Raw genomic sequence first — 23,087 nt, forward strand, 5'->3', positions numbered from 1 at the left:
GAATTATGTAAAGTTGATATCATATCAAAATATCCTTATTCAGTTAAATGTAATAAATATGAGTAAGAAAAAGTATGTTTTCTTAATGTTTTATTGAATTGCATTAAAATGTTATTCTCGAGAGTCATCCATCGAATGCTGGGTAATGATTGTCTTTGACCTCTGACCTGGAGCAAAATCCAGTACTGTACATCTAAATTTTAAACAAAGAAGAACATTTTCTATTGAAGTTTATATTTTTGTTGCTTCATGTATGACAGGCAAAAGTGCATTTTGCCTTTACACATATTTAATTAATTCATTCATTTATTGTCAGATGCCGTTTTGTGTTCTATAGCATTAGCAGTAATATAGTGCAAATATTCTCCTGTACACTACTAGAAGAGGTCCTAGTTTTAGTGTCACTTTTCTCTTAACTCCACCTACATTATGGCATCAGCATAATCTTATTACAGTACCAACGATATCCTATTTGTTTATTAAATAATAGTAGATTTATTGTGAATTGTAATAGTTAATGTCTTAACACCTGTTAACTGAAAGGGTAAATTATATGAGAGTTATTAATTTATTATTTTTTGAAAACAAAATCAAATTGCAATTAAAAAGCCAATAAATTATGTTATGTTCTTTTAATGCCAAACAGAGACATTTATTACCAGATATTCTAGGATTCTAAATGTGACTTTTAAACTTGGGTCCACAGAACAAGAAACTTTCTTTTGATTTACAAACTCCAGTATAATTTACTAGTCAATTACTTGCTTCCCTTTAATGGATTTGATATAAATAGATAAAAAAGACAAGGTGTTTCATTTTACATCAGTAGATGAAAAGTAGTGGTGGTGTTTTAGGACCCAACTGAAGCATAACGCATGTTTTTAAATCAATCTTTATCTAATTTTATCCTACTTATAAATCGATCTTACCTTGTAACGCTGTATTCTGGCACAGATGTAGGAATTTTTTGTAGGAGGGGATGATGTCAGGCAGCGAGAATCTATACCGCGTTGATGCCTACTGGTTGGACAATTTTCTGAATATACACCATTGCACTCTTTTTAACTTTAAACAGTGCTTTCGGATCGATTGCTTAGTTTCAGTATATAGGCCTAGCTAGGCCTAGTAGGATCCCGATCATCTGATGACTGACCGGGAGAGGATCTAGGCCTCTGCTCTAGTTTGATATTTAGGAATTCCTACTAGGTAGCCCTAGCTAGGCCTAGCTAGCTAGTTAGTTAGTTAGGTAGCACTATTCAGGTAGTACAAGGCCTAATAGCCTAGGCCTAGCTTTTCTAGCTAGGCCTTTTTCTTTAAGTAAGGCTAGGCTAGTAGAAGTAGGGCTAAACATTTTTATGATTCAATTATGAAAAGTGATTCACATGTTGCATAATTAATTACTTACATTACTGTAGCTGTAGAGTATCCTAAGGTCATTTAAATCAAAACAAAATTCCCAGAGTGTACGTAAAAGTATACCGACTTCTTGGATTTTTTCACATGCTTTGTTGACATTTTTATTGTACTATTAAGCCCTCTATCGACAAGAAGTTTACAAAACTTTTTTTTTATTTAGAAAATCTGAATTGCTACTGAAAAATCGTATAATATAAGGGTTAATTCGAGAATTTTGTGTAATACCATTTCATTGACATTCTTATTTTAAAATCGAAACACAAAATAATACATAACGAAACAACAGGAAAATGGAATAGGATACAATTTAATAAGCAACACGGTACAAGGACGTTGACAACTATTTTACAATTGGCCGACAGACAATTAGCCGACCGAACACTATGCCGACTGCTGACAATTTGCTAACAGACAATATCAAAAAATATCCAGCTTAAACATTTTATTAATTTACATTAGTAGTTAATTAAATTAACTACAGTTTTAAACATGGAATCAGGTTTGATTCACAAAATGTTGACCATATTTCAAATTAATTTTAAAAAACAGCAACTATTTCCATAGTTTAAGCCTACGTCTACAACACCTACAGAAACCACCAATATTAACACGGTACCAGTAGTAAATACATACATTGTGTAATAAATTCCGCTGGGATAATGGCCTCTTTGCACCCATGCCTACTAATAATATGATTTTCCATTATTTAATTATTCATTTATTTTTATGCAACAGAACTATCAACATTTTCTAAGATAGGGGCAACATCATCAGTTTGAAGATCAACAAATTTAGTATCAGCTACTTGAACATCGTCTGTTGTATCGATGGTTGAATCATTTGCTGTTACTCCCTCTTCTGTACTTTCTTTGATTTCCTCTCTGCTTTGTGTGTTATTGTAATTTGAATCTTCTACAGTAGAAGAATACATATTATCAATAATGGTAATTATTAACTATTAAATTATATTTTCTATGTCAAAATGTAAGTGAGACGGACGTTGACCATATAGTGTAAAAGTTCAATTTCTAATAAGGTAGGAATAATAATAATAATAATGAAGAGGGTACAAAATCAAGGCCTGTTGAAAGCCAGCCCTAAACAGTAGAACATTATAGTGTTTCTTGATACTAATTATATACAATAGCAACAGTAAACAAAGGAGAAACATAAAAAAGGGTGAAGAGTTTTTTTTATTTTTTCCATTTCATACGCATCCAACAGCAAGTAACTCACCAATTGCGGGATGGATAAACTATTTTATAATTTATCGTGCTTATAAACTAAGTCTCATTTGAGGCTTAGGGAGTGGAGTTGAAAGAGTCAAGATTTACAACCTTGGCACTAGGTCAGGATTGGACCCTGGACCTTGGGATTGGAAGGCAATCACGTTAACCACCAAGCTAAAGCTCCACTATATCTAGTAAAAATAATGTGAAAAGGTAATTGAAAATAAGATAGCGCTACACTCCCGAGTCTTATATAATTACAAAACTAGAGAATCTTTAAAGGTCTTTTGAAAAATGGCAATTCATTCTTAAACAATGTTTGAACTATTTCATTAAACAGCACTACTTTTTAACCTCTGTTTTTATTTATACACTTTGAATTCAACATTTAATTAAAACACTCGGGGGGCAAGGTAAACAAACGCAGAGAACTAAACTAATATTTTATGGTCATATAAAAAAACAAAAACTCCAAATAAGCAAAACGTATCAATTATCTTCTGTTTCCATTATTTCTAAAAAATGATCGACCAGCAAACGGTGACCACGGATATTTGTCACTAAATAAACTGCAGTCAAGCCATCAATAATATCATTATAAATGCTAAAGCACAGCATACAATGTAAACAAAGTCTAAAACAGTATAACAGTATTGATCACCTCATAGTGGGGGGGGGGGGGGTGTCATGGGTCATGGATTGCTGAAATGGGATTTATTTACCTTCAAGTCCAACTATGGCTTCTTCTGCTTTTTCTTCTCCCTCTTCATCTTCTTCTTTGATGTAACTTAGATTGTTATCAAATCCAATGGCAGTATTTTCACTTGAAGAAGTTTTGTCATCAATGTTCTGATCATCTTTTTTTTTGTCACATGCGCAAAAATACTTCATCTTTTGACATCCATCACATTCTTTGGTATATCCCTCTATCTTTTCTAATGAATGAAACATAACAACTTACAGATATGGGAAATGATAATTCAACAGCAGCACTTATTCAATTGTGGTGCTTATATGCCAGCAGCACTTATTCAATTGTGGTACTTATATGCCAGCAGCACTTATTCAATTGTGGTGCTTATATGCCAGCAGCACTTATTCAATTGTGGTGCTTATATGCCAGCAGCACTTATTCAACAGTGGTGCTTATATGCCAGCAGCATTTACTCAATTGTTGTGCTTTATATGACATCAGCACTTATTCAATTGTGGTGCTTATATGCCAGCAGCACTTATTCCATTGTGGTACTTGTTTACCAGCAGAACTTATTCAACAGTGGTGCTTATATGCCAGTAGCACTTATTCAATTGTGGTGCTTTATATGACATCAGCACTGATAATACTATTGTGATAATAATTAATCACCAATCGTTTTCAACCTTTTTAAAGGGAGAATGTTCAAAATTAAGTTTACATACCTCTACTCTGTTTTCTTTTCTTGAAATTAGAAAGCCATACTATCAGTTTGAACAAGACATAAAGGCAGTACAAACATCCCATAGAAATGAAAATTATGGATAAAACAGTTATTGCAGGAGAAGACTCTGAAACAATAAATAATACGATTTGAAAGAATTTTTAATACCTTATTCATTTGTTTTATTATTGATTGAAAGAAAGAAAATAAATGTTTACGTTGAATTGAATAATAACAGCTATGGAAACAAGGTATATGATCCTTTTGGTGGTTATTCTTAAAGGGTAGCTCCGGGTTTTTCATTGCTATTGTTCAATAGAAACTTTAAACCGGGAGTCCCCCTTTAATCTTACTGTACTATGTATTTAAGAAAGTAGCCTATTCATAATTCAATTCAATTTCTTTATTGCTGCAAATGCCATCAAGGGCTAATATCCGCTAAAACATACTACATCATACAAACATATACATATTTAGATACAAAATTGTTGTTATCATTACTATAGTTATTATTGTCATTACTATAGCTATTTATTACGACATTTTTTCTTTTTTTTTTTCTTTTATTCAATTTTTCACACTTCAAAAATAATACAAGTTATGTGAAACATTAAGGTAATCAAACTAATTTAAACAAAATATATAGAGAAACTTGTACAACAAAGAAGTGTGAAAGGAGGTCAAATAAGTAAGACACTTTAAGCTTGACCCCCTAACAAGACTGCAGTTACGGTACATGACAAAAAACAGCACATGAAATATTGATATTTGCTGTACAAAATGCCTAGTAAAAATTAGCGAATAACAAATATCAGTAATAGTTGTGACTAAATTATAATATATAAAAAATAGAATAACAATAAATTAACATTATTAAAAATAATCATAACACCTTATTCATCATATGCTTGGATTAGAGATTGCTTATATGTAATTTTAAAACTAAAAAGTGAAGGTTTCTTTATCAGTGAATGTGAAAGACTTTCCCAAAGTTTAGGTCCGGTATAAAGTATTGAATGACGTCTAATGTGCGAGTCGCAGTTTTTAACAGTGTATACATTAGTATTGGAAAAACGGGTAAAATGTGTATGGGTATCAGAAGGTTTAGTAAAGAGTGAACATATGTGGGTCGGAAGTAGATTATTTGTAAGTCGGTACATGAATAATGCAGTTTGAAGTTTATTAACATCTAAGACGTTGAGAGATGTAAAGTTAAAAAATAAGTGTTTTGAATGAGATCTGAATGATGCCCCTGAACAGATTCGGATTGCTCGTTTTTGCAATTTAAAAATTCGGTCAATATTGGTAGTTTCGAAACTAGTCCAGGGGCATAAAGTGCTGAACTTGCCAGGTGTAACGGCCCAGGCAATGTTGCAGTATGATATGTACGGAAGAATTAAAGTATTATATAAATTAAATAAAATGTTTGATGGAAGTGTGTACTTTAATTTGTTCATCATACCAGTGTTTCTCGCAATTGTGTTGCAGATTGTATTGATATGATGTTTCCAAGATAATTTTGAGTCAATAGAGATGCCAAGAAATTTGGTTTCCTCAACACGTGTGATTACCTTGTCATTAATTAAAACTTTTAAGTTTTGAGAGATGGATTTTTTGTTTTTATGTTTAAATATAATATAATTTGATTTGGATTCATTTAGCGATAATTTATTGATTTGGAACCAATCAGAAACTTTGCGTAATTCACTATTAATTGTATTAACTAAAATTTGATCATTTTTATGAGAATAAATAATATTAGTGTCATCCGCATAAAGTATAAATTTGAGTAATTTAGAACAGTTGGGGAGATCGTTTATATATGTTAAAAATAATAAGGGACCGAGTATGGAGCCTTGCGGAACGCCGCATAGAATGGAGGATAGTTTTGAGTCAAAAGGGGGGAAAGCAGTGAATTGTTGGCGACTGGTAAGGTAGCTTTTTAAGAGTTTAAGAGGAAGGCCTCTGACACCATAATGCTGAAGTTTGTGAAGAAGTATCTCATGATTGATAGTGTCAAAGGCCTTACTCAAGTCAAGAAAAATACCAATGGTGTGTTCATTGTTTGAAAGTGCAGAAGTCAGTTTATCATAGAGATCAGTTATTGCAAGGTCAGTGGAAAAAGCTTTTCTAAAACCGTACTGATGCTTAAAGAGGATATCGTATTTAGAAAAAAAAGTATAAAGTCTGTTGTAGATTAGGCGTTCTAAAACCTTGGACAGGCAAGGCAGCAGGGAAATCGGTCTGTAATTTTCAAAGTAATGGGGATCGCCTTTTTTGAATATAGGAATTACTTTGGCAATTTTTAAAAGGTCTGGAAAAATTCCAGTTTGAAATGATAGGTTAAAAATATGGACTAAAGGCTTGGATATAAAGTTTATGATGTTTTTAATAACTTGATTGGAAAATCCATCAGATCCTGGACTCTTATTGTCCCTAAGTTTTAAGATTATATCAACAATTTCAGTTTCCGTTATTGGAGTTAAATAGAGAGAGTTTGAAATAGAGGAATGATTAAGAAATGATTTAAAATTTGAGTTGCCATTATATGAAATACTTTGCGCAAGGTTGTTCCCAATATTAATAAAATAATCATTAAAGTGTTCAGCAATAAGTCCGGGATTAGTAATTTTACAATTGTTTTTAAATAAGTGAGAGGGTTGGTTTTGTTTTTTATTTTTACCTAAGATTCCATTGATTGTTCGCCAGGTTTTATGAATATTGTTGGTATACTGGTTGAATTTTGAGGCATAATACTCTTTATTTGCTATGCGAAGTAAATTAGTTAGTTTGTTTCTATAGTTTATGTATTTGTACTTATCGGTCTGTTTCTTAGATTTGAGGTAGGCAGTATAGAGCTTATTTCTGGTACCAATTGATTTAATCAGACCGACAGTGATCCATGGTTTACGCTCTTTGCGAAAATTACGTTTAATACGTGTAGTTTTAATACTGGAATTGTACAGACTGGTTAACTTGTTATTAAACAATTGATAGGCACGATTGGGATTGTCATTATTCGCATATATATCGGACCAGTCTGTATTTAGGAGGTCAGCAGATAAAGATGATATAGATTCATCGACATAGAATTACCCTCTATTAAAACTGGTTTTAGTAAATAATATTTGGAATTGTATTACAGACTACAGGCATAAGATTTTGACAATGACAATGTATAGTTACATGGTTAGCCATGAGATATTCAAAATAAAAATATAATGTTTACACTCATTTTCCATACTAATACCTGCTGGTGTTGGTGCCACTGTAGTAGTCTGGTCACAGTCTTTCCCCATGTTTTATTTTTAAAACTTGAAATGCTAAAGAGGTATAAAATCATAACAATGAAGACAGTATAGTATGTATACAGTATATAGTTTACATACATGTGTTTACTTACTCTGATATAATTTTACTTTATACATTTTGTTAAATTACTTTTGCGAAAAAAAAAGAAGAAAATTCTCGAACCCATGACCAACAGATCACTAGCTTGGCATACATAACATCTAGACAGGCTGCTCTAGACCACCAAACTTGAGCTGGTGGCTAGGGTTGGATTCAAACAATTTAGACACCAATAGAATGAAAATAAACATGTATTTATGCAACATGATGGTGATGATGTGGTAAAAAACATGAATTACAGAATTAAGAAAATAAACATAATTACCGTTCTATAATCAATAGTAGCTTAAAATTTCCAAAACTAAGAAATATTACATAAATTGCAACAGGAAGTTGGTTATCCAAGCCAGTTCACATAAGGAAATGAAAGCAGAAAATAATAATAATAGTTCTTTCAAAGAGTTATAGAAATTTGATTAACACAAATTACTCAGGTATGTAATATTTACTTCCTCGTTGAGGTACTGTACTACGGAAGCCTGTTTGGGCCACAAGTTAACTATATTTTAAAAGCTGTTATCTGGCGGCCGCCACTTAATTATCTGGCGGCCGCCAGATAATTATCTGCCGCCATGATTGCATTGCCTGCCTTTTATTGCATGCAACATCGCCTCTGATCCAATGCACGTACATGTCCAGTGACAGGACATGTACTAATTATTAAGTGGAGGCCGCCAGATAATTAAGTGGCGGGACATGTACTAATTCTTAAGTGGCGGCCGCCAGATAATTAAGTGGCGGCCGCCAGATAACAGCTTTTAAAATATAGTTAACTTGTGGCCCGAACGGGCTTCCGTACTGTACAGTAGGGCTATGACCTATCTCTTAACCATACACTGTATGACAAAGGGGCTTGGGGTATCAAATATAGCCTAAATTAGGGGTGGGATTACATTCGAGTGTGACAAAGGGGCCTGGGGGTATAAAATGTAACCTAAATTAGGGGGTGGGATTAAATTTGAGTTTGGCAAAGGGGCTTGGGGTATAAAATGTAGCCTAAATTAGAGGGTGGGATTACATTCGAGTGTGACAAAGGGGCTTGGGGTATAAAATGTAGCCTAAATTAGGGGGTGGGATTACATTCGAGTATGACAAAGGGGCTTGGGGTATATGGTATTTATATCAGTAGAGAATATAAATATGTGACATGCGCTCATGTGGTCACAGTGTACACTAGGCCTATCATAAATGTTGGTGACAGGTGTATACGGTGGGAGTTTTATGTTTGATATTTGTATTTCTCTCAGTTGATAAATGATGTTGAAGATGTATGTAGAGATGCAGTCACTTCAATATGCATCTGTAGATAAGGTTTTACTAAAGGAAAGTCTAGACTTGAAAAATACAATAACTACAATACCCAATATATAATGACATCATTATACAATTTCACAATAAAAGCTATTGTATTGACAGTAAAGCGTCGACATTTAACATGTGACATTAAATCATGATGTCATTGGTGGAAAAGAACAACATTCAAAAACAACAGTTTCCATAAATAACTAAAATAATGTTTATTAACATTTTGCAATACTGTACTGACATTTACTATATACAAACTTGTGTAGGCCTATAGTATTTACAACACTATAGGGGCATTTTCATTATGTAACATCAAATTAAACTTGGAATGTACACTAATCCAATTTTGGGTTTATAAAGTAAGTGATTTCATTCACCACAAATTTAGGACTAGCAGTATTAAACAACAAAAAAAGTTAACCAAAAACACAATCAAGTTTAAACAAAACCACAGTTCACAAATTAATATACAAAGTACAAATTTTTAACTGCACGTTTGAAACTAATTAAAAAATGTTTAACACAATCTTCATATTTCGTAACATTGGTGTTATGGGCCCAAAATAAACCCCAAAATCTTCAAAAAGGTTTTTTTTTGTAGTCTAGTAATTAAGGGACAATGTCAAACTTATTCTACTGCAGTTACTGAAGAAATTGCATTTTGTTTGCTCTGTAAAACTTGTTTATGCAAGTATATAGCAAGCTTTTTTTTATAAACATACACATATTGTTTATTGCTATGACTGCTTCATAAACTTCTTCATTCAACCAATCAAATAAAATCATACATTACCAGAATATTTGTTACATATCAAATAAAACAAATTTGTATTTTAACTTCAAATTATTTATTTTGTTTACACAGTAAATAGTCATAGTTTATCATAAACTATAGCAAAACATATCTATACAAGATGTGATATACTGCTTAAAAATGTTAATTTTGTTCTGCAACATGCAAAACAAAAATTTAACTTAGTGTAGTTAAAATCAAACAAGGTGCTTGTAAAAGTTAAAATATATTTTAAAGACAAATTTCTTTGGAAAAAAAATGAACCAAACTGAAACGGTTACTCTAGTAAAATACATAACCAATTTGTAATTTTATTTTCTGTTTCGTTCCTTGTACTTACAGTTCTTATTCTGCTATTGTGTTTGCTTCAAAAGCATTTCAAACATTTTTTAATTACTTTTACAAATCTATGATTAAAACGTCACATCTTTGAATTTTCAAAACTTCTAAATCTGTTAAATATGTTAACAAGCCACCATTAACAAATGTGTTTATTAGTACTTATAATTATTTTAGCAGTTCCTATTGCATTTAGATACTTATCTATTGTAAACTTTCACTATTTCCTTTTTAACAAGTTTGTAATTGATCATTTGTCTAAAAAAATCTTTAAAATCAATCGGTCACTCTAAAGCTCTGTCTACACTATCAAACTAAGTGATGTGCCCATATATGGACATGATGATGTCATATCACTACCATATTTGATAGTGTAGACAGAGCTTTACTCTTTCTTTTCAGCCATTTAATTTTTATTTGCGATCATAATCTGCTGCAGTAGTCTTTCAAGTCGATTTCTTCTTCTTTTATTTGAATTAAGATCTTTGCATCAGCTACAATTTCTGCTTCTGTATAGGCAATCTGATATGTATTAGAATTTTCTGCATTTAAGATCATTGCATCTCCTCAAATGCCAATTCATCAGGCAGTTGTCTAAAACCCTTGTATCCCCGCAAATGTCTATTCATCCTCAGTCAGTTACTTTGTTTCTATAATCCTTGTATCTCCTCAAATGTCTATTCAACCTCAGTCACTTTGTTTCTATAACCATTGTATCTCCTCAAATGTCTATTCAACTTCAGTCACTTTGTTAATTTGTTTCTTAAACCCTTGTATTTCCTCAAATGTCTATTCAACCTCAGTCACTTTGTTAATTTGTTTCTATAACCATTGTATCTCCTTAAATGTCTATTCATCCAGTTAGCTTCTAAGATCCTTCCCTCAATTTCTTTCTTAGTCTATCTGTTGCTCTCTCTCTTTCTTAATCAAACTGTTAATTTCTTCTTCTTCATCATTTCTCCAGATTTGCCAACTCTTTAGAAATTCTTCCAAGATGTAGATATCAGATTTCTTCCATTTTCATCACTTCATAAATATCATATTTCTTTAATCACTTCTTGATTTTAGCCCACTTGCTAAAATTGACGATATCCTTAACAGGTACATTGCGATTCAACGCTTTGACTCGTAGATTACGATCTTCCGTCAGTAGAACTACCTCCCTCCTTAGGTAAATCGGTGCATCTAAAAGAAATCATTGTGAAGTAAAAGACAGTTAATTCACCATAGTAGTGAATCCGTCAAAAAAAAAAAAGGTACGACAAATTTTGTTTGTGGAAGAACATAAAACTACATATTCAGAATTGTAATAACTTCAATGCACTGTAGGTTAACAGCCCCATAATGCATCAAGTGACAAAATAAAGAAAGAAGAAGTGTTATAACCTTTTTCCTTTGGCATGTAATCCCTGGCTTTGTCAGAGCAGTAAAACACACAACAGTTTAATATCAAATCATCGTTATTCCCCTGTCAAAAAAACAAAAGGTTTCTCATATAAAAAAGATAAAGGTCAAAGGTTGTATAAAGAAATAGGCAGAATTCATTTGATTTTGTTAGAAATAAAATAGGGAAAATATACAATATAGTTCTATATATAGGAGGAGTGGCACTGTGGCTTGGTGGTTGCTTTGGCTTTAGAAAGCATGGGTTCTCATCCTGTAATTGCAGAGTCATTTATTTGCTGTCAGATGGTGTGAAACCACACAATATTAAGACAAACCAGTATACCTTATTTGAGGCTTCTTCCGTTCTTATTGATATGCTTTGCAAGATGTTTCCCTGGGCTGTGAGAGCCCGAATGTGTCGGTTACGATTCTCAAACTCATCTTCTAGGTATTCAACTGCTGTTGTCGCATTCTTTTGAACCGCCAATATATGACCTGAGGTAGCATCGTCTCGTCCACCTTTTGACAGCCCGTCCAGCTCATTAATTACTAAAAAAAAAACTCAATCTTAATCTTTTCTAGGTAATCACTATTTACATTCAAAAGCATGACTTTAGTTGAAGGTAATACAACATACATCCAGAAACTGTTTTTTATGTAATAAAAAAACCTTTATCTCATAGGCAGATCCAAGGTCCAACAACCTGCTACCATCCCCTCCCCCCACTCACCTACTTTTAGCAAAAGAAGAATGTTTAAAAAGATAGGACATTATGCTAAGTTCAGAAAAAATTATTTTTCAAGCCCTGTTTCACACCTCCACCTCTATTTCAAAATCCTGGATCCACCACTGTCTCTCAAACCTATAGCCTGAACTCACCTACAAGAGGTACAACCAGTGTGTATCTTTTTGTTTCAACAAGACTCTGTATAACGTGTAGATGATCAATAAAGCAATTGGTGTCAGCAACCAAGTATATTGGAGCGATCTCTAAGATCAGTTGTCTTTGTGTCCGATGACTTTCTACAATTGCCTGTTTAAAAAAAAATTAGTTTTTAATTTTATATTCTATATTTAAAGAAATATAGTGAACTCTTCATACAATACAGGCTCTGTCTTTACGATGGATTGTTTTGTACTGTATTTGTATATTCTTTATAGAAAGAAAAAAAACACAAACGAGTCAATCTGTCTTTAAATTGGTTCTGATGGATTCACACAGGGCAGAAAATAACTAAAAGTTGAGATCAATGAACTAAAGAAAATATTCATTTATAATATTTAAAATATTTCTTTTGTGATTATTTAATTAAAACCTGTTACCTCAATTTCTCTTTCCTTTCTATTTTGTTCTTCTAATTTCCTCGTAAGTTGTTCTTTAGTTTGCTTCAACATTGTTATGTTTCCATCCTCTTCTCTCTCATCGTCCTCATACACCTCGCCTTCCACTATCACATCTTCCTCCTAAAATACAATGATATAGAATTTAATACTTTGGGAACCACCCACATGAACCCACAATGGTGGTGGTGTTGACCAAGAATGGTGGTGGTGTTGACCAAGAATGGTGGTGGTTTTGACCAACAATGGTAGTGAGATATTTGCATAGAATAACATTTTCTAGAATAAACATTGTTATGTTATATTGTAAGATATGGCCGACTTCTGTCGTAAACGACAATGTCAATTAGTCTTACATTCATCTGAATGATGACTAAGCCAAGACTGTTTAAAGCACCTTTGGCTGGTCCCAACATTGACCAAGGGCTTCTCTCGTCCAGTACCCACCTTAACCAGAGGAGAGGCATATATGTGTATGTCTGAGACAGATACTAGATGCAGAGGCTGCCATAAGAGTCAGCAGTGCTGATTTCAAATGCCTAATGGGTCCCCAGCTCCATACAGCACCCGGTAATCTAAGATGGTCACCCATCCATGCTCTAACCGGGCTTAACGAGAACCAGTGTTTCAACGTGGTAAGGCCATATAATATTGTAAGATAACATTTTTGCAACAGCTTTTATGAGAACATCCCTTAATTAAAATCTACACTTGCTGGCTAGTTTCAGCTTCATTACCTCTATGGTACAGATACCTTTTTCTATGAATATGGAATATTGTTTTGTTGTGCACACAATGGTTCAGTCGCATCAATGACTGGATAGTGAACTACTGTATATGTAAAAACAGTATAGATCTATGAAAACTGTTTTAGTTGTGATGCAAAAACCTTACCACACTACTAAAATCATGGTTTACATCATTAGTGGGCAATGCTGGATGACTATGCAAAGGAGCACATGAGTAGTATTGCTTATTGCTGGCACTGTATGCAATCAATGGCCTCTCTTGACCTTCCAGTATGTTACCCCACGTCACCAGTGCATTCACGCGAACCTTGTCCATTGCTGGAATCTAAAAATAAAATAAAAAATGTATTGTCTCCCAAAAACATTGGCAGCCAATTTGACTATTTTTTGCTTTATTAAATTACAGTTTTTTTTTAGGTAAATATATATATTTTTTTTCAATCCCATTTTTGGTCAAAGTGAATAATATATTTTTTTTCAGGGGGAGGATATATCTTTACGTTCAATCCAATTTATGATATATTTACTTCCAATTCAAAAGACTGTATAAAAGCAATATTTGGAGAATTATTCTGGAATTCAAAAGTAAAAATAAGTATTTTTTCTAATGTTGGACAGAATCGCAAAAACTGATTATTTTTAAATGCCATACACTGGTTGACAGTTTAAACCAGGGGTGAAAACTGTCGCTCCTGAAAAGCATCATTTACAAAACAAAAATGTTAGCCCACCTTATCTTGTCCTGGTGGAAGATAAAATGGCTGCAATGGGATGGTCTGGAGGGGGACAAAGCCTGCCATCGCTGCATCCTCTGGTAACACCACTTCCTGCCAGCCTACAAATGAATTTACAGTACTAAACAATTGAATGTTTTAATTGTGCAGTATTGTTTCATTACCGAAAAACAGCATGGCCACCAAACCCTCCCAATTACAAAGATTTCACCATCATCACATAAAGTTATTAGCAAATTTACAATCTGTTGGATGTAGATGGTACCTCATAGTTGTGGTCTCTGAAATCCTTCTTCTAGTTGCAGACTGTTAATATTAATAATATAATAACACAAAATAAATAAATTACCTTCTTCCTTTTTTAAAGAGAAGTTTATTGGTGATGAATCAACTATAATGATAACATTCAGAAGATTAGCTATTTCTTCCCATACATCTTTAGTGACACTACAAAAAAAATCAAATCAAGTAATCTACTAAAAATATTGAAAATCTTTTTTTAATATGAAAATCAACAATATCATTGTAGAAACCACTTCTAGAATAATGGGACATGTTTAAGATGGCAAAACAAGAGATATACAACTTCGTTTTTAAAGGAGTGTAAAAGGTTTACTGGCCAGGCTTAGGGAGAGCAACACTGCACTGGTACTAGGGTAGGGATTGAACCCTGACCCTTGGGATTGGAAGGCTACAAGGCTACAGCTTCACTACTTATGTAGAATGTTTTAAATACCTGTAGTGCCTTGGATTGAGCAACGGTTGTTCCCAAAGCAATATATGTGACATCATCCAGTCAGCCCATACCTTGACGCCTGGCAACAATTCACGTAGATCTTCATTCAATACATTGCCTTCATTTGAAGTACTTCTAATGTGCTCTGTAAAAAGTAAAACACACTATAATGCACGGTTCAAACTAAATTGTGCCCTAAAGGCTTCAAACAGAAAAAATGAAACAGTTTACAAATCTATATCTGTATTCTAGTTTGGTGTACCATTTTGTGGTCAGTTTCTATGAAATGCCAAATTTCTAGTGCCTTTCATACATATCGCTCATGGGGTGTGGTCACTTAATTCACATAATTGTTCAGAAATAAACTATGTAAAAAAGAAAAAAGTATTTCATCAAATGAATTTCCTGCTAAGGATGAAGAAAATGTTATACATCATGTGAAGTAAGTTCTTTAAATATTTATGGACTTGAGTGGAAAGTGGTGGTGAATACGTATGTATGTACTGTGTATGATTCTTACAATACCTTTTATAAGTGGTGTACAGGAATTGAGGAGTAACGCAAACATTTGTAGTCCAACCTGAATTGCTTGCTCTTGCAGAGATGTACGTCCATAATGATAGGTGTCTTTGGAATCTAAGGTAAAATAAAAGACTCTAAGGTAAAATAAAAAACATGTAGTACGTTTTATAATCTGTACATTTGGTGAAAATATTCAAAATATGCATTTTTTAATACTAAAATAGAGAGTATTCGATTTGCGGCGACCGAGGACCAATGACCAACATAGGTCAGGTCAATCGATGTGTCGTCGGTCATCGCCTGGACCTAGAGACCGTCAAACCTGCGTTGAGGTGAGAAATGAGGACATGCATCCTAATATTGCTGTATGCGCACAATGAACTAACATAACATTGTTTGACTGTCAGTCAAAAGCTCCCAAATATATGAACATCAACAAACCTTTGTAGCCAGTGTGTTTAATAGAAAACATGTTAATAGCCATTAATTGCAGGAGTCTTGTACTGTTGATAGGAGGGGGGCTGTGATTTAAAAGGCCTGCAAACTCATTCAATAGACCTTCAACTGCCATAGTAAACGTTTCCATTCTAAAAACAAAAAAAAAAAATGTAATTTTCACATTTGGCAAACCATATTCAGTGATGCATTTTGGGATACTTATTCTGTAAATTGATGATAAACTTACCCAATTTTTGTGAACAGTTTCCCATGGACATTCAAGAAGCTCACAACAAATCGTTTGTTCAACTGTGCATAGAAAGAAAAAAAGAGTTTGAATTCTGCACGCTGTAAAATGATTGTTGAGGCATTCTGCATAGCAATTTGACCTCCCATCACGCTTCATTGCTTTTTAGAGCCTAAAGCTCATTGTTTGACTAAAAAACATTGGCCTAAGATTTTTTTGTTTGTCATATTGAATCTGTGTCCTTCTGATCTATAATTAATTGCCTAACATACATCATTCCTTCAAAATGGGTCAAAATATGAATTAAGGAGGGCGCTGTGTACCTCTACAGGTGTAAGTCTAGCAAGGTCTTCTTGCTCATTATCAGCATCTTTCAAATCTTCTTTTGTCTCTTCCACTCTGTGCCCATCGTGGCTGATCCAAACCTCCCTCCTAGCATTCAGCTCATTGTTGTGTTGTTTAATTTGTTGACGCTTTAGTATCATTTTCTTCTTGTGTTCGTCCATCTTAGATTGTTCAGTAAATGCAACCTGAAACAAACCCAAAGTAAATATACCTATCAAAGTATTCTATTTCAAAAATACCTCCAGGGATAGATAGTAAGCCTATATTCTGCACAGCAATTTGACTTTCATCATCAGGCTTCATTGCATTATTAGAGCCTAAAGTTCATTGTTTGACTAAAAAACATTGGCTTAAGATAACCATGGCAAGTTGTTATGCCTTTGCCCTCTGCGGGTAAAATAATGTATTTCAGGCGACGATTGAACACTGCATAGTCTAATGGGAGGTCTTTTATCATCCAATGAGAAGCTAGTTGATTTAAATAAATAATGTGCTGTTACTGAGAACATGGCTTACTTTGCGACGAACTTCTTCAAAAAGAGTGTTCAAGCTCTCTCTAGCCGACTCAAATGGGTTGCTAGCTTCAAGACTTCTTATATAATAATACACAGCATCTAGTTTCCTTCTCTACAATTGATTACAAATATAAATAAAGTGATTGCATTCAACTCTCCCAATATCGGACACCTTTGGGCTTGCCTAATATGTCTGGTTTTCTGGTATTTGGAATGTGTTTTTAATGATAAAAATTAATTTGGGACCTTTTGGACTGTAATATATTGGGAGAGTTTCCAGTTTTCAGAGAGTCTGGTATTGGACTGTATTATTATTCCAAATAGATGAAAGCACAATTTATATAATGTGAAATTAATATTAGAAAATATAATTACAGTATTTAGTGCGAGAAGAGCTAGTTGATTGTATGGCCTGCCATTTCTTGGTGCCAACTGCTGAGCTTTTAAATACCAACTGAAAAGAAAAATCATGAATAAGAATATTAAATAATTTATAATTTTAACAGATATCTTTTTTCTAGCCTGCATGTACAAAAACAAGAAATCTAGAAAAATTTCATCTTTAAAATATTGTGTTTATGCATCATTAACAAAAAAAGAAAACACAGAAAACCCCTAACCTTCTGGCTTTTCCAAAATTACTAGTATCGTTGGCATGTTCCTTGTATCTAGCAAGATCTCCCAAAGCTATCATGCATCGTTGAGCACTTAACAGACAAAGCTTTATCTGAGCATAAAAAAATACAAATAAAATACAGTATCAACAATGTAGAAAATAAAAACATAAATAATTGAGGTAGAATAAAACAACCTACAATACAACAGTAAATTTAATTCATTTTTATAATTTTTGCTTAATTTTCAATATTGTATACTAGTGTATATATGATGTGGTAAAATATTTTTTTCCATTGTGTAACCACCAAATATGGTTGATTATAGTTTTATAGAACTTTCTTTGGAATAGATTGCGATGGTTGGTATGTGCAAACAAGAACTCACAGATTTGTAAGCTATAGCTAGTGTATGCACATAAGGATTAATCTATTAAATTAATATGTATGTACTAAAGTGTTTAAAAAACCAACTAGACTACCTTTCTGGTTTTCTCTGAATGCAGTGGATCAAGGCATGTGGTGTGTTGCTGTAAATTAAATCCATATGATGATTGCAGCTTTGCTATGAGTCCCTCATAAAAACTTGTACCCTACAAGCAAAATAGGTCATTTAATACTTGTGTATTTTGTTGTTGAGAACCAAACTAAAGCTCTGTCTACACTATCAAACTTTATGTGACAAAAAAATATGATGTGCCCAATGGCCATGATGATGTCATATCACTACCTTATTAATTAAGCATATCACTACCATATTTGGGCACATCATACTTTTTTGTCAAACCAGTTTGATAGTGTTGACAGAGCTTTATGAAGCTTTTGGTTTAATGTATCTTCCTCACACCACGGAGGAATCATCCATGCTCACACAGTGTTTACTTTGATAAATATTATATACCTGTATTATTATCATTACATGTCTATAGGGGATATTTATAAGAGTTTTTTTTCTAAAAAAATCATCATGAGCTACTGTAGTTTGGTTACCATCACTTCTGCTGCTAGTTTCTAGTGTAAAGAAAAGGCCAATTCAGAAAAAAAAATGGGGGTGGGGGAAATGATTCAAACACTTGAACAACATGGCTACAGCCTTAGATGACTTAAACATGGATGTACAATTAAAGTACTCACATGGTCCAGCAGCTTCAGTAAAGATGACTTCAACATTGCAACTTCATCTGCCTCCTGATCCTGCATTTCTGTACGTAGTGCTTCAATAACCTGATGATAGGCATACTTCCAAAGGATCTGTTCTACGCAGTTCTCATGACAAAGGTTAAGATCTAAAAGTACTACACCTTCATACTGCTGCTCCAAGTCACTCCTATTGATTAACATGATAAAATATCTGCATAAATTAACATAATTAATTAACATACAGTAGAACCCCTCCTTTGGGACAACACTTTTAAGGTGCTTTCCCTTGGAAAAAAAACCTTTGAATCTGGGAAAGTGAGCAATAACAAGGAATTGGGAGGGGCATGTGGGAAGGCATAGGTTCAAGATCTGATGTGCTGTCTTGGCTAGAACATCATTTAAAAATAATACTGTCATACTAAAAATGCAGAAATCAATGAAGAAAAATAAACAGATCAGTGTTTTGTTTCAACTGCTAAGATTGCCTTACAGAAACAATATATTGCATTTTCTCTCACCTCGTTTCAAACACCTTTGCTAGTCTCTCTTCACTGTTAAGTCTTCGGTCGATCATTTTGCGCAGATCATCTCGATACCTTTCAGCATCGCGTAGCAATCGTTTGGCAGAATCTCGATGTAGAGTCTGCAACGCCTGAGTTTGCTGGATGTATTCTGGAGAAGGTTGAGGAGGAGCTCTTTGGTAGAAGTCCTGCGGAAGCGGAGAATACCCACTTTCTACCTGATCAGCCCAGTTAGTAGGCCCTGCAAGTTGGTTGTAGACACCATATTGATTTGAGTGACCTTCGAACTCTGTCATATTGCGATATTCAAAATGATTTTCTTCATCAGGATCCTGAAACTGTAATTCATCCTGATGAAGTTTCTTAGATGATATGGCAGGCTTTTCATTTGGTCTGTTTGGATTCCATAACCTACTTTGGTCACCGCGTCTGGTTCTTCCTCTGTGTTCCTGCTGTCTTTGGGGCCGTGACTCATGTTGTGTGTACTGTGTATGGCTCGTTCTGTTCACACCTTGATGCTGCACTTTTGGAGGTGAACCAGCTATGCCTGAATTATCATTTGGTAGTTTTAGGATACCACCACCTCTTGGTAACGATTGTTCAGATTCGGTTTTCTTATTTGCTGGTTCTCTGTTTAAATTTTTACCGTGGTTTTTACCATGTCTATGTCCAACTTCTCCACGCTTCCAATCTTCATCTGTATGAACACCTTCTCCTCTATTCCATTCTTCCCTTTGTCTCCTTCCAGATTGCGCACTGTTCTTGATGCGTTTTCCAGCTTGTTCTGAATCAGAATTATTTCTAGAACGACTAAGGTTTGACACGTTTCTAACTTCTCTGACATTTTTGTTTACAGTAATTGATAATTTCATGTCTTGACAAGGCACATGGGATGGCTCCTCTCTAAAATCTCTCATTTTTTTATGTTTATCTTTCGTTGTTTCAGTTGTGTTCTGCCTCTCATCTTCTCTTAACCTTCCTCTGCCAGGTTCCTTTTCAATCGAAGTCTGATGTTTCTCTGGTAGCACATGGTCAAATTCTGTTGCTACTGGCAAAATATTTTCAGACTCAATTTTGACCACTGATTCTGGTGAACTTCTAACAAAAATTTGATCATCTGAAGTTTTATCCTTCGCTTCAAATCTTTTATGATTATACTCAGCTGCTTGCCAATTTTCTGAAAGAACTTTGACAACGTTTTCATCAGAATGTGAGTGCCAATTTTCAGATGGAACTGGTATCACCTGATGGTCTTGAAGGATTGGCTGTGGAACTACTGGATCGGAACTTTTATGTTTTTTATTGCTAGATGTTTGCATTACCTGTCTCTGCTTAGAACCAACACCAAAGGTGATTGTCAAACGATCATTGTCAGTTTCCAAAGATTTTGTGTTTGTTTGATTATTATCAGAGCTTTTAATGATTCCATCTGCCTCTTTTTGAGTTTGAACATTTGTTGAGCGGCTCTTGGGGCTCTGCGGTTTTGAATTAGAATACTTTGTGTGGTCACCTCGACCTCTACCACGTCCAAAAGGTTTGAGATCTTTTTTATCAAGCACTAAGTCCATCAGAGCTGGAGGTTTTGGTTTTGATTGCTGTTGAGTGTTGTTAGAGTACTGTTGTCCAACACCTCTCCCACCATGTCTACTTGATTGTGTAAATACCTGAGTTAAAACCCTCATATTTGATTTAGAATTATCTTCATTCACAAACTTACTAGCTTCTTTTTGATTAGTTCCACCAAATGAAGGTTTTGACTTTCCAGAATTAAAATGTTCTTCTTTATAGCTTGCTCTATGTGATTTCTGAGGTTGCTTTGATTTCTCCTGAGTTGTTATCTCTCCTTCTTTATAACTTGCTCTGTGTGGCTTCTGAGGACCAGGTAGCTGGTTTGGGAAATGCTTTGATTTCTCCTGAGTTGTGATGTCTCCTTCTTTATAACTTGCTCTGTGTGGCTTCTGAGGACCAGGTAGCTGGTTTGGGAAATGCTGTGATTTCTCCTGAGTGATGTTTTCTTCTCTAGAGATGGCTTTGTGTGATCTTTGAGGACCAGACGGCTGGTTTGGGAAATGCTGTGATTTCTCTTGAGTGATGGTCTCTTCTCTATAGCTTGCTTTGTGTGATCTCTGAGGACTGGGCAACTGGTTTGGGAAATGTTTAGAATTATCTGAAATGATGTTTTCTTCTTTTTTATAGTCATTGTCTGATTTCTGAGGAGCTGATGACGGATTTGTAACATTTGGAATTTGTTTAGACTTTTCCTGAATGACATTCTCTTCTTTATTTACCATTTTATCAGACTTTTGTGATGCCGCTGGTTTGTGAGGTTTTGAGATGGCTTGACTTTGGTTTTGTTTAGTGGGAGTAGAAGAATGGGGAATATCTTTTGATGGACTTGATTCTTTGTCGTGTTTTCCACTGTTCTGTTCATCTTTGATTCTTGAGAGTCGCGAAACTCCTGGCTGGTATATAGCTCTTGACGGCCTTTTGTGTTCTTTTTTCTTCTTTTTCTCAATTGCAGCATCTTGATCACCAATTTCTAATTCTAAAAAAGAATCATGTCACTATTAAATCTTAATTGAATACACAACAATAATGGGTGTACAGGTTAAAGCTATTTATTTGAAGTAGAATCAGAACTTTGAATGGGGCCTATTCAACATTATTATAGCTACATAGTACAGTGGTAGGCATAGCTAGTAGTAGTAGCCTTTAACACTTTACGCTGTATGTATAAAATATACAGATTTTTTTTTAAATTATGAAAATAATGGTTTTGCATCAAACAAATATCAAATATTTAATGTAAGCTTTCAGGCCTAGCTACCCTTTAAATACTGTTCACATAATACTATTTTAACATTGGGTTTAGGCCAGAGCAAATCTAGGCCGGGGTACAGTGCATTGGTAAGGTAGGAGCATAGGCTGTCGTGGCCGTGTCGTGTGTACGTTTTCAAAAATGAACCTGTTCATAGGCCTAGCGAGGATTTCAGCAACATCAAATTATAATCACGAATAAACATAACTACTTGTTATAACCATGCAAAATATACTTAACAATAAATGAATTATAATAATAATTGCAAAACATATTACCATTAATTTTTTTCTCCATTTTATTGTCCTCTATTAGGTCGTTGTATGTTACGCGAACTACGGTTTCCAAACTGTTCGCCATTTGTTTTTATTTGTTTAGCAGACAAAGATTGGCATGAAAATCGTTTCGAAAGCTACATTTTTATAATTCTCAACCCGACATGCTCAGATTTAATTTTGCCGATTTACGGTAACTTCTCAAAAAGTGTAGAGTCTGGAATTTCCCGTTCTGCAGATTTATATAGCTTTTTTTCAAATAATAATTCCTTCTTTTGGCCTCATGCAGATTTAACTTCCATGTGTGCGCGCGCGCGTACATGCAAATTAAGTTCACAAACTTAGATCTGATTTTGTAATAAATCGTAACACATAATTACTTCTGTATTTTCGAATTCATTCATACTAATTAATATAATCATATATTAAATAATCATGTTTACTATTTTAATATGTATATAAAATATTAAAGGATTTTAAACATTCTATAGTCTCGGTTTTATAATATTTAAAATCATACAGCATCATGATGCGGCCAGCAGCAGTCATATGATCAAACTATTTTGAATTGCCAATCATGTCATTGATATAATAATAAATATGTTGTAAACAAGAGAATGATAAAAACAGCTCCTATAATTATATTACGTCTGGACTTGGAGGTATACCTCCATGGTCTGGATAAACTGTTAAAATTAATTGAGCTTTATTAATCCGTTCCACTTCACTGAATACCTACTCATTTGCATATCAGGGAATTCCCCTTTGGCCTTGATGTATCAAATCATCAAAGA

At 34.0% G+C, this 23,087-nt stretch overlaps 3 protein-coding genes across 4 annotated transcripts in view; all 3 read right to left on the reverse strand.

Annotated features, from left to right (window-relative positions):
• The window catches only part of LOC144834715 (argininosuccinate lyase-like), a 43,081-nt gene extending 41,591 nt beyond the window's left edge, over positions 1 to 1,490 (reverse strand). Inside the window, exon 1 of one of the 2 annotated variants that reach the window (XM_078689613.1) lies at positions 1,406 to 1,490. In XM_078689613.1, the coding sequence (XP_078545739.1) occupies positions 1,406 to 1,437 (32 nt within the window). In that variant the 5' untranslated portion in view covers positions 1,438 to 1,490. The remainder of the gene's footprint in view (positions 1 to 1,405) is intronic. The other variant, XM_078689614.1, reaches the window with a different exon arrangement.
• Positions 1,491 to 2,140: 650 nt separating this feature from the next.
• On the reverse strand, positions 2,141 to 7,850 carry LOC144835625 (uncharacterized). Its single transcript, XM_078690705.1, has 5 exons — positions 7,740 to 7,850; positions 7,314 to 7,386; positions 4,065 to 4,190; positions 3,368 to 3,580; positions 2,141 to 2,328 (listed from the first exon to the last, which is right to left on the reverse strand). Exons 2-5 carry the CDS (start codon positions 7,360 to 7,362, stop codon positions 2,141 to 2,143), a joined length of 576 nt encoding a protein of 191 aa, XP_078546831.1. The 5' UTR covers positions 7,363 to 7,386; positions 7,740 to 7,850.
• A 1,116-nt stretch (positions 7,851 to 8,966) lies between these two features.
• Positions 8,967 to 22,409, reverse strand: LOC144834707 (telomerase-binding protein EST1A-like). The gene is made up of 20 exons (XM_078689601.1): positions 22,297 to 22,409; positions 19,198 to 21,745; positions 18,674 to 18,866; positions 18,022 to 18,132; positions 17,546 to 17,652; positions 17,301 to 17,379; positions 16,927 to 17,037; positions 16,389 to 16,595; positions 16,066 to 16,127; positions 15,822 to 15,967; positions 15,384 to 15,494; positions 14,859 to 15,003; positions 14,472 to 14,569; positions 14,120 to 14,223; positions 13,534 to 13,713; positions 12,622 to 12,762; positions 12,178 to 12,331; positions 11,641 to 11,846; positions 11,298 to 11,379; positions 8,967 to 11,096 (listed from the first exon to the last, which is right to left on the reverse strand). The coding sequence occupies exons 1-20, from the start codon at positions 22,376 to 22,378 to the stop codon at positions 10,963 to 10,965; spliced, it is 5,001 nt and encodes a 1,666-aa protein (XP_078545727.1). The 5' UTR covers positions 22,379 to 22,409; the 3' UTR covers positions 8,967 to 10,962.
• Between the last annotated feature and the right edge of the window lie 678 nt (positions 22,410 to 23,087).

This window comes from Antedon bifida, chromosome 2 (assembly GCF_963402885.1).
Source record: "Antedon bifida chromosome 2, ecAntBifi1.1, whole genome shotgun sequence".
Classification (NCBI taxonomy): Eukaryota; Metazoa; Echinodermata; class Crinoidea; order Comatulida; family Antedonidae; genus Antedon; species Antedon bifida.

Coding starts and splice junctions, on each gene's coding strand:
- LOC144834707 (XM_078689601.1), bottom strand. CDS start 22,378: ATGGCGAACAGTTTGGAAACCGTAGTTCGCGTAACATACAACGACCTA. Junction 12,763..13,533: donor ACCATGATTTTAGTAGTGTG/GTAAGGTTTTTG, acceptor ATTGTATTTTAG/GAGGAAGATGTGATAGTGGA. Junction 11,380..11,640: donor CGGAAGAAGCCTCAAATAAG/GTATACTGGTTT, acceptor TTTTTTTGACAG/GGGAATAACGATGATTTGAT.
- LOC144835625 (XM_078690705.1), bottom strand. CDS start 7,362: ATGGGGAAAGACTGTGACCAGACTACTACAGTGGCACCAACACCAGCA. Junction 4,191..7,313: donor AGTGGCACCAACACCAGCAG/GTATTAGTATGG, acceptor TTATTGTTTCAG/AGTCTTCTCCTGCAATAACT. Junction 3,581..4,064: donor GAAAAGAAAACAGAGTAGAG/GTATGTAAACTT, acceptor TTCATTCATTAG/AAAAGATAGAGGGATATACC.